The sequence below is a fragment of the Chionomys nivalis genome, chromosome 6, assembly GCF_950005125.1.
Source record: "Chionomys nivalis chromosome 6, mChiNiv1.1, whole genome shotgun sequence".
NCBI lineage: Eukaryota > Metazoa > Chordata > Mammalia > Rodentia > Cricetidae > Chionomys > Chionomys nivalis.
Window position 1 is genome coordinate 6645557 of NC_080091.1, and position 13868 is coordinate 6659424.

The 13868-nt window shown below is 57.4% G+C and overlaps 2 protein-coding genes across 10 annotated transcripts in view; one reads left to right on the forward strand and one right to left on the reverse strand.

The window, feature by feature from the left end:
* LOC130875489 (megakaryocyte-associated tyrosine-protein kinase) overlaps positions 1-7746 on the forward strand; it is a 29462-nt gene extending 21716 nt beyond the window's left edge. For 7 of the 9 annotated variants that reach the window (XM_057771383.1, XM_057771382.1, XM_057771379.1 and 4 more), the window contains 12 exons: positions 3493-3552; positions 4170-4283; positions 4366-4481; positions 4568-4787; positions 5073-5166; positions 5787-5852; positions 6286-6385; positions 6481-6565; positions 6645-6718; positions 6812-7007; positions 7238-7324; positions 7407-7746. In XM_057771383.1, the coding sequence (XP_057627366.1) occupies positions 3493-3552; positions 4170-4283; positions 4366-4481; positions 4568-4787; positions 5073-5166; positions 5787-5852; positions 6286-6385; positions 6481-6565; positions 6645-6718; positions 6812-7007; positions 7238-7324; positions 7407-7646 (1452 nt within the window). In that variant the 3' untranslated portion in view covers positions 7647-7746. Of the gene's footprint in view, positions 1-2244; positions 2572-2591; positions 3327-3492; positions 3553-4169; positions 4284-4365; positions 4482-4567; positions 4788-5072; positions 5167-5786; positions 5853-6285; positions 6386-6480; positions 6566-6644; positions 6719-6811; positions 7008-7237; positions 7325-7406 lie in introns of those variants that run through there. The other 2 variants (XM_057771388.1, XM_057771387.1) reach the window with 2 other exon arrangements.
* Positions 7747-9347: 1601 nt separating this feature from the next.
* On the reverse strand, positions 9348-11899 carry LOC130876226 (39S ribosomal protein L54, mitochondrial-like). The gene is made up of 3 exons (XM_057772702.1): positions 11754-11899; positions 10240-10405; positions 9348-9728 (listed from the first exon to the last, which is right to left on the reverse strand). Exons 1-3 carry the CDS (start codon positions 11869-11871, stop codon positions 9596-9598), a joined length of 417 nt encoding a protein of 138 aa, XP_057628685.1. The 5' UTR covers positions 11872-11899; the 3' UTR covers positions 9348-9595.
* Between the last annotated feature and the right edge of the window lie 1969 nt (positions 11900-13868).

The window sequence follows — 13868 nt, forward strand, 5'->3', positions numbered from 1 at the left end:
CATAAAAACTAAAAAAGGATGAGCCAGCCTGGGCTACACAGTGGAACCCTGCCGTAAAAACTAAAAAGAACGGTAGAGGGTGAGAGCAGCTGGGCCTCAAAGAGAGCAAGGGTCATTTCCCCGCAGGAAGCCTGGTCCTTCCCTGAATCTGGGAGTCCCCTAGCATGAGAAGCACCAAGCAGAGCTAATTTTAAAGGCGTGTTAATTGGGGCAGCAGGTTCTGGCCAGGGATGCAGGCTGCAAGGGAGCTATCTCCGTGGCAACTGAGAAGCCTAAGTGTCCCCAGTGCCTTGACTGATGGCGGTGAGTGCCAGGGCCTCAGTTTCTCCATCCACAAGATGGGCACAATGCCTGCTCCCTGCACAGCTCTGAAGGTAGTGGCTTTATAAAAATCCATTTGGAGAGCCGGGCATGGTGGCACATACCTGTCATCCCAGCACTCAGGATGCTGAGGCAGGAGCATGGCTAGTTCTAGGATAGCCTGGACTATGAGTGAAAGTGTCTTAAAGAGAAGTGTTAGGGCATTTTCTATCTGTTCTTTAGACAGAGACTCACGTAGTCATCCCAGGTAGCTGAGGCTGACCTTGAACTCCTGACCCTCCTGCTTCAGTCTCCCCATTACTGGAATGACAGGCGCATACCACCACACCTGGTCTAGAGTCCAGGGCTTCGTGCACACCAGGCGAGTGCTATGCCCGTGAGCCCAGCCCCAGCCTCCTGCGGCACGAAAAACATGCTTAAACACATTCAGGTCCCACGTCAAGTGTCCAGGGCTTCGCAGGCTAGGGCTACGGTCAACAGTGCCACGTGTGGACAAGAACTTCCTGGCCGTGGTGTTTCCTCTGCTCGGTCTGTGGCTCAGCACGTCTATTTCAGGCAGCTGTGACGGCTTACCAACGAAAATGGATCCTTAGTGTTCCTGGAATCCCTGCCACGGGGCCCCAGTGAGAGGGTAACCACACCTCAGATCCCCACCCAGCTCTGCCAAGACCAGAGTGCCCAAAGCCACTGATGGTGGGGCCTCCTGCCTCAGGCTCCCCTAACCCAGAGGGACAGTACTGTTATCATTTAACACGTAAGCCCATAAGCTTTACTTTTTTTTCTTCCAACAAGGTCCCAGGTGGCCCAGCCTGGCCTCAGGTCGACTCCATAGCTGAGGTTGACTTTAACTCCCTTCCCCGTCGCTTCTACCTCCTCAGTGCTGGGGTGACAGGCCTGTGACCACAGTGTGCCAGCTACTGAGCCCCCAGCCCCAGGCCTGTCTTCTGCATCTTTGCCAGCTGTACCAGAGAAAACATCTGGACAAAGTCCATTTGGCAAAGCAACCAGGGAGGCGGTCAAGGCCAGCAGCTCACAGCACTACGACCTCCATGCTGCAGCCACGGCCCCTCAGCCTGGGCCTCCACTCCCCGCTGCGCTGTGAGCCAGGCTCCTCCTGCTGTGGGGGTGCTCCAGCCTCGGGGTCGGCCTGTATGGCCCAGTACCGCATGAATGGAACCTGTGCAGGATGGGTCAGATCTGATCAGAAAGCAGCCGGTTACCACATAAGCTCGGACCACGGCTGCACCAGTGGGTATCTCCTGCAGCGTGGGAGCTGCACGACAGCGGCAGTAGGGAGGAAGTCTCCGGGTCAGTTCCTGTGACTCAGACGTGTGGTGTCTTCAGCAATGAGGGTCACCCAAGAGCAGAAGTTGGTTTGCAGTCTCTGGTCCTCCCTGGCCCGTGACTCCCCAGGTGGGCACCCACACCTGGCTGGAGACCTGTGGCTGTGATCTCACAGCCATCCGTGAGGACACGTTTGTCCAGACTTGTCCGATACTCCTGAGCCGCCCCCAACCCACCCCGCCCTCTTTTTAATTAGTTAAATAGGTTTTATTTTATTTGATTCGGCTTTTGTTTGTTTGGTGTTTTTTGTTGCTTTTTTGTTGTTGTTCTTTTTTTGTTTTTTTTGTTCTTTGGGTTTTTTTTTTTCCAGTCAAGGTCTCGCTGCTGTCACGTAGCTCTCTAGCCCAGGCTGGCCTTGAACTCACAGAGATCTGCCTGCTTCTGCCTCCTGAGTTCCGGGGAAACATTCGAGAGCCCCACAGCAGGAGGAGCCTGGCCTTTCTGAACGACTTGAATGTGCGTGCGCCAGGCTCACAGCGCAGCGGGGAGTGGAGGTCCAGGCTGTGGGGCCTTGGCTGCAGCGAGGAGGTCGTTGTGCTGTGAGCTGCTTGCCTTGATCGCCTCCCCACACGGGGAGCTCCTTCCTATTCCTTGTACTGGCGCGTGCGCGAGCCGTTCCTTGCTCCTAGCCTTTCCGGAGTGGTCTACGGAAGGCCGGGACTCAGCGGGGACCCAGAGAACATCGGGCACCAAGCACCCGGCACCTAGCATCCCGCCCGGGAGGCGGAGCGGGAGGAGGCGGTAGCGCGGCCCGCAGTGCGGCCGGCGCTAGGACCCGCAGGGGCTCTAAGCCGGGTCCCCTCCATCCTCGCCCCAAAATGAGGAAGCGGAGCAAGTTGCTCCGAGTTGAGCCTTGGGGCGCACGACCCGCTGGCAGGCACCCTCCCGGGGTTGCGCCCTGAGCAGGTGAGCGCGTGCGCGCGGGTGGAGAGGGGACGCCCCTCAAAACGGTCCTGGACCCGGGGACGTCAGGTGCCAGGGCTGGGTATTTTTTTTTTTTCTGGGTGCGGCGTGCGCGTCTCTGAGTGCGCGCGCCCTGGTGGTCACTGCAGGGCCCATGTGTGCTGCAGACACACGCACAGGTGCCCGCGTCTAGCCGGCACCCGTGTTTAGCCGGCACCCGTGTCTAGCCGGCACCCGTGTCGCGCGCACACGGATGGCAGGGTGGCATCTGTGCCCAGATGCACGTGCGCCTCCGCCTGCGCGCAGCTGCCCTGCAAAACCCACTGAGCCCGAGGCCAGAAGCTCACCCCAACCTTCTTCTGCCCTGGCCTCTGCCAGCCACCAGCTGGGTACCCCAGCAGTAACTGCCCTGCGCTCTCCACGCTGGGGTCGTGTGGGTCCTTCCAGATGATTCCTTAGTGACCCCTGGTGACCTGAGGAGCCACGTAGGTGCCCGGCCTCCCCAGACTCCACCCAGGGTCAGATTCCCAGGAATGACCTTGAGTCACCGCCCCTGCCCACGGCCCAGGAAAGAGGAAGCTGCGGGCCCAGCTCCTGGCACCATCCTCCCCACACACAACCCTGGCTGCCACCAGAGTCATCGGATCCCTACACTCCTGCCGCTAGGCCTCAGTTTCCCTTCCGGAGCAATGGCAGGGCAAGGCTCCGGGGTCCCCTGGCTGGCCTTTGATGGCTGGGAGTCTAAGGACCTTCCTCGGGTAAAGATAACTTCCCAAAGCCTGGGCTGCAGAGGGGTCACTACCCAAGCCACCTGAGGGCTGATGGAGGGGGCTCTTTGCCTCCTGGTGCTGCCTCCACCCGGCCAGGCCCAGCGGAAGGAACTGAACCTGGGGACATCTAAACATCACACTGACTCCTCCACAGGTGAGCCCTCGCTTCCTCCGAGCCTGGCACCCCTCGCCTGTCGCAGCTAGGATGCCAACCGTGAGTTACCAGACCATCCTCAACTGTCCTGGGGGAGGGCGTGCGCCCCGAGACAAGCTCCCACCCCTGACATTCCCCCAGGGACTGGGCCAGTCTGGCCACCCAGGCCTCTACATATGACTGTGATTCTGTTCCCTTGTCTCTGTCTCTCTCTCTCTCTGTGACTCAGTTTCCCTTCCATCTACTCCAAGTTTGTTTTTATTTATTTATTTATTTATTTACTTACTTACTTACTTATTGTTTTATTTTGCTTTTGACACCAGGTCTCACAATACAGATGAGCCTGGCTTGGAACTCAGTATGTAGGCCAGGCTGGCCTCAAACTCAGAAATCCACCTGCCTCTGCCTTCCAAGTTCTGGAACTACAGGTGTGGGCCACCATCCCCAGAATTATTTTTTAGTTTTTTTGAGAAAAGTTCTCACTGCAGCCCAGTCTGACCTTTAACTGATCTGGAATCCTCCTGTCTCAGCCACCTGAGTGCTAGGCTACTGGCCCGTGTCTTCGCCATTCCCTTGTCCTGTCTTCAGCTCCCAGTTTCTCCCAGGTCTCCCTGTCCCTCCCAATTTTCACAGCTCCCTTCTGTCCCTGACATCCTTGGCCTCTGTCTCATCCCCAGAGGCGCTGGGCCCCTGGGACTCAATGTATGACCAAGTGTGAGAACTCGCGCCCCAAGCCTGGTGAGCTGGCCTTTCGCAAGGGCGACATGGTGACCGTCTTGGAGGCCTGTGAGGTGAGAGGGGCGCTGAAAAGTAGTTGGGGTGCATTTAGGGGTGCCAGGACAGACTCCCTGAGCTCCTTCCCTCCCGGTGCAGGACAAGGGCTGGTACCGCGCCAAGCACCACGGCAGCGGGCAGGAGGGGTTGCTGGCAGCCACTGCTCTGCGCCAGCGGGAGGCCCTCTCTGCGGACCCCAAGCTCAGCCTCATGCCGTGAGTGGTGCCCTGGTGGGGTGGGTGGCATCAGGGCCCCAGCCGCCCTGCGCCACACTGTGTCCTCTTCCCGCGGGTCCCCACAGATGGTTCCACGGTAAGATCTCAGGCCAGGAAGCCGTGCAGCAGCTGCAGCCCCCAGAGGACGGGCTGTTTCTCGTGCGCGAGTCGGCTCGTCACCCCGGAGACTACGTCCTGTGTGTTAGTTTTGGCCGAGACGTCATCCATTACCGTGTCCTGCATCGAGACGGCCACCTCACTATCGACGAGGCCGTGTGTTTCTGTAACCTGATGGACATGGTGGAGGTGACCTGTGGGAAACCGCTGGAGCAGGACGGGTGGCAAATGGAGTGGGGGGGTCTCCAGGAGCCTCACTGTCCCTAGAACCGGGGTCTCTTCTCCAGGGAGCCCCACGGGGACAACAACCGCCCCTCACCTCCCATTCTGCACCCCCCACTATTGCCATGGAAACCAGTCACCTTAGCCTGGTGCACGGTTAATTCTGTCTAACCCACTGTGGAGATTGTGGTGGGAGGAGTGAGGGACAGGGGGTCCCTGGAGGCAGAGGCTTATGGCTCCCACTCCCCACAGCACTACACCAAGGACAAGGGGGCCATCTGCACCAAGCTGGTGAAGCCCAAGAGGAAACAGGGTGCCAAGTCGGCCGAGGAGGAGCTTGCAAAGGGTATGGCAGTCACCCAGGAGAGATCTTCTCATACGCATCAGCCCAGACGCAACCTCAGCCTCCCACCTCTCAGCCTCAATCGCTCATCCTTAAGCCCCTGCCCGTGGCTTGGTTAAGCCCTAGAGTCTTCCAAGCCTGGCTGTCACATGTCTCCGTGGGGCCTGGAGGCCCAGAGACAAACCCAGGACAGAGCAAGGTGTCTGTCCTGCTAGACTCTTCAGAGCTGGGGACTGGAGAGCTTTGGGGGGAAGGAGGGGGCCTTTCAGAAGTAGGGTGTGTATAGAGTGCAAAAGCCTCTCAGAGACAAGATCAGGAATATTCCAGAACCCGTGTGTCCCCCAGAGGCTTGGAGGGGCCCAGGCAGCCACAGCCCCTATCCCTGAGGGAGGTCCTGAAGCCATGGCTGAAGTCTGGGGAACCCGGTGGGACTGAATTCTGATGACCTCCTGGACAGACTGTGGCTTGCAGGATTGTAACTGGCACCGGGGGTGGGGTGTCCGCCATACAGCCTTGGGGCAGCCGCTGGGTGGGCACTTGCGTAGCTCTGGGGATGTTAGCGCTCCACAGCTCACTAGACGCAAGCGGGCTGTGGCTCTGACCTGGTCTCTCTGCCCCTGCAGCTGGCTGGCTACTCGATCTGCAGCACCTGACTCTGGGAGCACAGATTGGAGAGGGGGAGTTCGGAGGTGAGGAGGGGGCGCAGAAGGCAATGCCGGCACCTCCCAGGCTGGACAGGTGGCTGGGCGCAGCCCCGCCCTCACCGCCTAGGAGCTCTGCTCAGAATGCCGGGACTTAGACCAGAGGACAGTGAACACGCGCGGTCACCATGCCTTGTCCATCCCGAGCGGCTGGAAACTATGCAAACATGGGCAGGACCTGTGGGCTTGTCATGGAACAGAAATTTGAATTTGAATAATGAGACAGCCATTGTATTTGCATTATTTCTCTTTTGGGGACTGGGGATGGACCAAGGCCACGCCCCCAGCCCCTCACTGGGGATTCTAGGTGGGGCTCCACCCTGACCACGCCCCCAGCTCCTCACAGGGGATTCTAGGCGGGGCTCTCAGCAGGTCTGTCTGTCTTGCTGGTGGGTCCTGAGCTCTATCCCCTCCCACACAGCCGTCCTGCAGGGTGAGTACCTGGGGCAGAAGGTGGCCGTGAAGAACATCAAGTGTGACGTCACAGCCCAGGCCTTCCTGGATGAGACGGCTGTGATGACGTGAGTGGCCGGGTGGGGCTGGGTCCCAGGGTTGGGGTGCCGCTCTGTATTCACTTCCCACCACCCCCACCTCCCGCCCCGCACCGCGCCCCCAGAAAGCTGCAGCACAGGAACCTGGTACGGCTCCTAGGCGTGATCCTGCACCACGGCTTGTACATTGTCATGGAGCACGTGAGCAAGGTGTGTGGGGTGGCAGATGGGTGGATGGGCGGGGTGGCCCAACAGCCTGGAGACCCCCAGGTCCCTCCCCCCCAAACAGGGCAACCTGGTGAACTTCCTGCGCACGCGGGGCCGCGCCCTCGTGAGCACATCTCAGCTCCTGCAGTTTTCCCTGTAAGTGACATTCCTTCCGGGAAGGTAGGTCCCGAAGTCGAAGGGGGAAACTGAGGCCTGAGTGCAGGGTGACTGGGCCTTGTCTGTCCCTAGACATGTTGCTGAAGGCATGGAGTACCTGGAAGGCAAGAAGCTGGTACACCGGGACCTGGCTGCTCGCAACATCCTGGTCTCTGAGGACCTGGTGGCCAAGGTCAGTGACTTTGGCCTAGCCAAGGCTGAGCGGAAGGGACTGGACTCCAGCCGGCTGCCAGTCAAGTGGTCAGCACCCGAGGCTCTCAAGAATGGGGTGAGCAGTATTCTACCCCTGAGGTTTTGGGGTTCCTCAGAGGGAGCTTGATGTTGTGACTGCTGTGTGACCCCATGCACATCCCTTGATCTCTCTGAGCTTCAAGGGGAAATGGGTCCCCCAGTGAGCCCAGGGCTCAGGGCAGCCCTGCTGGCATGGACTTAGCATGGAGGGGAGTGTGTCCAGAGAGGCCGCGGGGCTCCTGCTCACCCTGACCTCTGCCCCCACAGCGGTTTTCCAGCAAATCGGACGTCTGGAGTTTTGGGGTGCTGCTGTGGGAAGTTTTCTCATATGGAAGAGCTCCGTACCCCAAGATGGTGAGCAGCGCCCTGGGAAGGGGTGCCCTGTGCATCCTATGTTGCTGACCTCCCACCCACGCTACACGCTCTGTGTCTGCAGTCGCTGAAGGAGGTCTCAGAGGCCGTGGAGAAGGGTTACCGCATGGAGCCCCCCGACGGCTGCCCAGCCTCTGTGCACACCCTCATGGGCAGCTGCTGGGAGGCCGAGCCTGCACGCAGACCTCCCTTCCGCAAAATAGCAGAAAAGCTGGGCCGCGAGCTCCGCAGTGCGGGCACCGCAGCTCCCATTGCGGGACAGGAAGTTGAGGGTTCAGCTCCCCCACGGAGCCAGGATCCCTGACCCTGAAGCAGGGAGCAAGAGGACACAGGTTCATGGTCACGGCACCAGGATGGGCCATTGCGCAGGCTCCGAAGTCCCTGAACCCCCAATAAAGAGTGATCGGAAGGACTGGTACGTTTGTGTCTCTGTGAAGCCGTGTCCGCCTCGCCCGGGCCCCCTGCACTCGACTGTGGCAGGCCTCACCTGCCCCCACTGTCCTGAGTCCACACGATTATCGATGCCTGTGCTGTTGCCCCAAGTCCCTGCCTACTCTACCTTGTCCCTGCCAGCCTGTGAGGCCAGAGGCCTCTGGGGAATAGCTGGGCTGGGGATCTGCTTGTCATTGGGGCCTTGCCTCCTTCATCCTCTCTTATCTTCAGGGAATTCAGGGGCACCTGCTGGGAAGGGAGCCTGAGTCACTGCAGGCTAAGGAGGTGCTACAGAAGAGAGCCTAAAGGGCCCCCCCATGTAGCAGCACTAAGTTGGGGCGTTCAGATCACATCCCATCTCACGGTGTGGGGTGAATGAGGGGTGTCCATGTCACAGAAGGGACAGGTACCAGGACAGCAAGTCTCTTGCCCATAAAGGTGAGAGGGTGCAGAGGGGACCCACTTTCTGGATCCAAGGCCAAGGTGGTTTTCTTCCATGGGATTTCAGACATCAAAGTAGAGCCAAGCTGGGGGTCAAAGGCTGTGTCAGTAACATTGAGTGTAGCAGACAGAACGCTGTTTACCTTCACATCCCAGTACCAACGAGGCCCGCGGCTCACACAACCACCCACTCCCACCTTCCAGACCCCCCTGCATGTCTCCGCCTCGCCACTCTTCCGCTCCTCCAACACAAAGTCATTCACCCACCCGTCCACAGGTGTGCACATACCACACGCTGTGCTGACACCAAGCAGTCATAGAGACACAAGATTTCCCTCTCAACTATGGAGAGCTCAGGAACTCACTCTGGCCCATGCTGGTGTTGCCATGCCAAGAGTACAGCAAACACTGACCAAGGGAAGGAGGAGGTCCAGGTGCTCCAGGCAGAGAGCACGGCCTGAAAGCCCTGGGCCAGGCTGGGTCCCCAGTGGAGGAGGGCTGGAGCCCATGCGGCTGCTGCCCAAAGCAGCAGGAGGTGGGGGAATCAGGGAGACCAGCCCGACTCTACTCTTAAGTTTGCCAGAAGGCGTTTGGGGTAAGATGGCTGTTGCCAAGAAAGGCTCCATAGACTCCTACTGTATAGGCAGGGCCTCACACCCCTCCAGTGAGGCACAGAAGGACAGCAGAACCACGCGACTGTCCCAGGGAGCAGGCCCTGTCACCTTGGTGTCTCTTTCCCCTGCACATAATCTCACCCATTCTCGTAGTTCATAGTTCAGCTAGACAGAGAGCTTCCTGGGAACTGAGGGGAACTCGGGCCACATGACGCTGGCAAAGACAGGTTCAGCTCTGGGGTCCGACGATGGACAAGCAAGACCCATCCCAGAAGGAATGCAACAGCACTCAGCCCTGCGCCTAGCTCCCTTCAGCTGGCCGGGCTGGGGGGCTATGCCACCCCCTCCACCTGGAGGCCCCAGACCAGGCCGAGTCACAGCCCTCAGTGTTGATGCACTTGGGTTTAGCCTTGCCTGAAGGCCTGGAGCCCAGCCCTGGACCAGCCCACCTGCCTCAAGGTCCGGAGCTGAGGCGTCCTAGACAGAGCTCACCGCCACAGACACCTGTCAGTCATTTGTTTCCTACCTGTTTATTGGTATGTGTGTGTTTGTGTGTGTTTGTCTGTGTGTCTGTGTGCATTCGGCCTGTGTTGCCAAGCGCACAAGCAGAGGTGGGAAAATTTGCAGGAATCAGTTCTGTCCCTTCCACCATGCGAGTTCTGGGGACTGAACTCGGGTCTTCACATGGAGCAGTGAGGCCGCTCCCCGCAGAGTCCTCTCGCTGGCCTGGGCCGGGCAGCTTCCTATGAGATGCTCCATCCTCACGCTACAGCTTCTTATTCTTGCTTAGCCGGTTGTGACGCCAGATGTTCTGTTTGCGCAGCAGTCGCCAGTACTCACGGGACTCGGGTTCCAGCTCCTCCAGCTTTTTGGGGGGACCCAAGTTCATCTGGAATAGCCTGTGGGGAGTGTCAAGATTGCATGGCCACCTCACAGCTCTGGGGTGTAGGCAGCGTTGAGCTGGGGCTTTGGCTCTTGCCCTGGTCCCCCTCCGTTCAAGCCGCAGGCTCCCGCCACTGCCCCAGAGCAGGCTGTGTTCTGCTCTGGGATCTGCACAGACCACACCTTCCAGCCACTTGACCCTGACTCCGTGTGGAAACTCAAAATCTGGTTGACAGCCTGGGCTGCACCCGCTGTCCCTGTCTCTCCCAGTGTCCTGGGAATGTGGCCCCACCACACGGGCCTGTGCAGCTAACTGGTCCCCAGCTCACTCCAGGAGATACCAGGGTCTGGACAGCCAGGAATAGACACAGCCTTAAATCAATGTCAAGGAAAACAAAGCCCCCCACCTGCCCCCTCTGCCCTCAGGGACACACGGTCCTGTGCACCAGCTCCCCTAGGTGGACCAGGGTGGGTGAGATCAGTAGACCCCAGGGTGCCTCTGCGGGCCAGGTGGCCATCCACACTCACCACTCGGGGTACTCGGAGTCTGGCTTCAGGGCCACGTCCTGGCCTTCCTTGTAGATGTTCACCCCCATGGCGTGTGTGGTCAGCCGGGCGGGGTCTGTGCACACCTCAGGGTCCTTCAGGGCCTCAGTGGCCACGCTGCCCTTGGCACCTTTGCTGCCCTTCATGACTGCAGAGAGTGAGCTCAGGTCACTCTAGGCTGCCCAGCCCTGCCCCCATGCCTCCCTCTGTGAGGCCTCCTGGCTTTGGCAACCCCGGACACCCCCAGGTATAACAGGGTCCCCTGTCCCCTAGCCCGAGGCTGTGTGGCCTGATCACTCAGCCCCTCTTCCTTTCAGTGATGGGGGCAGGACAGTACGTGCCTATTACCCGATGCCCAGAGGTCTCAGCTGAGGCTGGGGGACCATAAGACCCTGTCTCAGAAAAAATTAAAAACTAAGGCTAGCGAGATGGCTCAGCAGCTCTACGCCAGCGTGGCATATATGACTACCTGTGCCAAAAACAAACTAACAAACAAAACTTATTTATATTTTTTTTCTTTCTTTTTTTTTTTTGGATATTCGAGACAGAGTTTCTCTATAGCTTTTTGGTTCCTGTCCTGGACTAGCTCTTGTAGACCAGGCTGGCCTCAAACTCACAGAAATCCGCCTGCCTCTGCCTCCCGAGTGCTGGGATTAAAGGCATGCGCCACCACTGCCTGGCTAACTTATTTATATTTTGAGACAAGATATCATTATACAGCTCTCCTGGAACATCAAAAAAGTTTTTTTGTTGTTGTTTTTTGTTTGTTTGTTTGTTTTTGAAGACAGGGTTTCTCTATGTAGCCCTGGCTGTTCTGGAACTCACTCTGTAGACCAGGTTGGCCTCAAACTCACAGATATCCGCCTGCCTCTGTCTCCTGAGTTCTGGGATTAAAGGTGTGCGCCACCACTGCCCGGTAGAAAAATAAAACATTTAAAAATATATTCTATTGGGATGTGGTTTTCCTGGCATGCCTGTAATTCACAGAAACCCCTCTGCCTCTCTGTCCTGAGTGAGGGAATTAAAGGTATTGGCAGTCATGTTCAGCCTCAAAACGTAATTTTTAAGTATTATCACGTGTGTGGGGGGTGGACAGTAGCGCATTTGTGCAGGCGGCCATCTCCTCCCACGTTTACGTGGGTTCTGAGGATCGAACTCAGGCTGCAGGCTTTCCCGGAAGGTGCTTTCACACATTGAGATCTGGTGCCCCTTCTGGTGTGTAGATGTGCAGGCAGAACGGTGTAAACATAATAAATAAATCTTAAAAACAAAACAAAACAAAACAAACAAACAAACAAACAAAAACCCAGCAATAACTCAATTTCTGCGGGTGGGTTTGGTATTCCAGGCGCCCTGCAGCGGCCGGCTCCTCTGGCCCCCCTGCCCTGCGCAGTAGCAGTTCCCGGAGCCCCGCCTCCCACAGCAGCGCGCCTGCGCACTATGTACTCTCCTGGCCTCCCACCGTGCCCGCGTTGGTTCCTCCGGAGGCGCCTCACCTGGCTTCTTGGCGTAGTCCCGGACGGAGAGCGTTCCAGGTCCTCCGGGGACCGGGAGAGCCCGGAGCCGATAGCCGGCCCACATCCGGGAAGCCCCGAGGAGACGGGTGGCCGCCATAATGCTGGCCGGCTTGCACGTGCATGCTTCCGGGCTACGTCACGCTCCGGGGCCGCTTTAGGGCGGTGGCGGCGCCCGCGGCCTTCTGGGAAATGTAGTCGTAGCATTGGGCGGCTAGTGACTAGTTTGAACTCATGTAGTTATCACCCGTTCAAAGACTATTTCAAGAAATTCTTGTCTTTAGATCCTCATCTACTTAAAATGTCACATTAAGTTCGTGCTTGTATTGTGTGTGGGATTTTTGAAAGTTTAAGAACAAGCTGGGCAGTGGTGGTGCACTCTAATCCCAGCGCTCAGGAGGCAGAGGCAGGCAGATCTCTGTGAGTTCGAGGCCAGCCTGGGCCACACAGTGAGTTCCAGGATAGCCAGGGCTGTTACACTGAGAAACCCTGTCTCCAAAAACAAAAACAAACAAAACAAAACAACAACCAAAAAAAAAAAACAAACTCAAAACCCAGTCTGTTGCCGTGGGAGACGGTGTAATGATTTGTTCTGTCTCATTAAGAGACGAGCCACGCCCACTCCCTTCCCCCTCCGCTGAGGCAGGCAGATCTTCCTGTTTGCAGCCTGAGTCTCTTCCTTTTCTGTCTCCCTCTCGAAGAGGCAGCTATGCCTCTCCCTTCTCTCTCTCCCCCTTCTCTCTGCCTCTCTGCTCCCCTCCTCTTCTTCATAGTCCACTAAATAAATATCCAACTTCACTCTGCATGGCATGCTTGTCCATGGCTCTGTCTCTCACCCGCCTCCGCATGTCTCCCTGCCCGGCACCAGCCGCCTTCGGAGATCTGCGGCATGGTCTCATGGCCAGCCGCCTGCTGCAGCCACTCTGACACCTGCAGCTCTTTTATTTAATCCATTACAGATGGAGACAGGAGAATCAGGATCAGGGTAGCTCTCTGCTCCGCATCAAGTTTGAGGTCAGCCTGGGCTACATGGCACCTTGGCTTAAATATAAGGTGGCCGAGTGTGGTGTGCACCACCTTAATTCCAGCGTGTGGGAACCGATACAGACCACAAACTGAGACCACCCAGGCACCACCCAGGAACAAACCATCCGAAGGAATTCCCAACTTTCCAACCGCTGTAGATAGGCTCGCCTGCCAGCAGACACCCATCGCTTTTCACCAGGACACCCCTAGACAAATGTCATCCAGTCAGAGGCTCTGAACCTCAGAAACCCCTCACCCCCACCTTTACTATTATAAAAACCCAACTCTAACAGCCCTGGGCTCTCGGATCACTCCAATACGCTGGACACACGCAGAAACCGAGTTGCAAACTTGTGTAAGAATAAAGGCTCTGTGCTTTTACACACAGGACTCGGTCTTCTGGTTGGTTTTGGGGGAATCCCATGATCTGGGCATAACAGGTGCATCCTTGTGAATTCTAGACCAGCCTGGGCTACATAATCAGGCCTGTAATAAAGAAGAAAGTGGAGGTGGTGACCGGGGCTCCGTAGAAGTCCTTTGTTCCAGGCTGACAGTACTTGACAGAGGCAGGAGGATCAGGACTTCGAGGTCAGGCTAGGCTACATGAGACTATGTCTCAAGAAGAAATAGACTCATCACTACACCCTAACCCACTGCCCTCTTACAGTCAAGCTTAGGGACTGTTATTGTGGACCGTGGTGTGAGCTCCAGTGTCAGTTCGAATCTAGGTTGCGAAGTTATGTGTCACTCCTGAGACCCAAACCGGAAGTTGGTCCTCATCAACTCCTGCCCACAATTGTCTTTTCTCCTCAGATCTTCATGTTCCCATTTCTAGTTCCCTGCCGTGTCTCTTCCCTTCTTCCACCTCGGTTGTTTGCACCTGGGAGTGATGCGGAACCCCATTTTAGAGAAAAAGCCAGTTTGCCTGGAGTCTTGGGATTCGAACCCGTGATACTCTGTTATTTACGCTACAACCCCACTGTGCACCTGCCGAGATCGCCTGTAAGGACTACATTTCCCAGCAGGCAGCGTGAGGCTGCGCGTGCGCAATATTCCTGGGAGGTGCACAGC

Excerpts from the sequence above, each read along its gene's own strand:
- LOC130876226 (XM_057772702.1), bottom strand. The coding sequence starts at position 11,871 with ATGGCGGCCACCCGTCTCCTCGGGGCTTCCCGGATGTGGGCCGGCTAT. Across the intron at positions 10,406-11,753 it reads GGACTACGCCAAGAAGCCAG|TCATGAAGGGCAGCAAAGGT; the intron begins GTGAGGCGCCTC and ends CACTCTCTGCAG. Across the intron at positions 9,729-10,239 it reads GACTCCGAGTACCCCGAGTG|GCTATTCCAGATGAACTTGG; the intron begins GTGAGTGTGGAT and ends CACTCCCCACAG.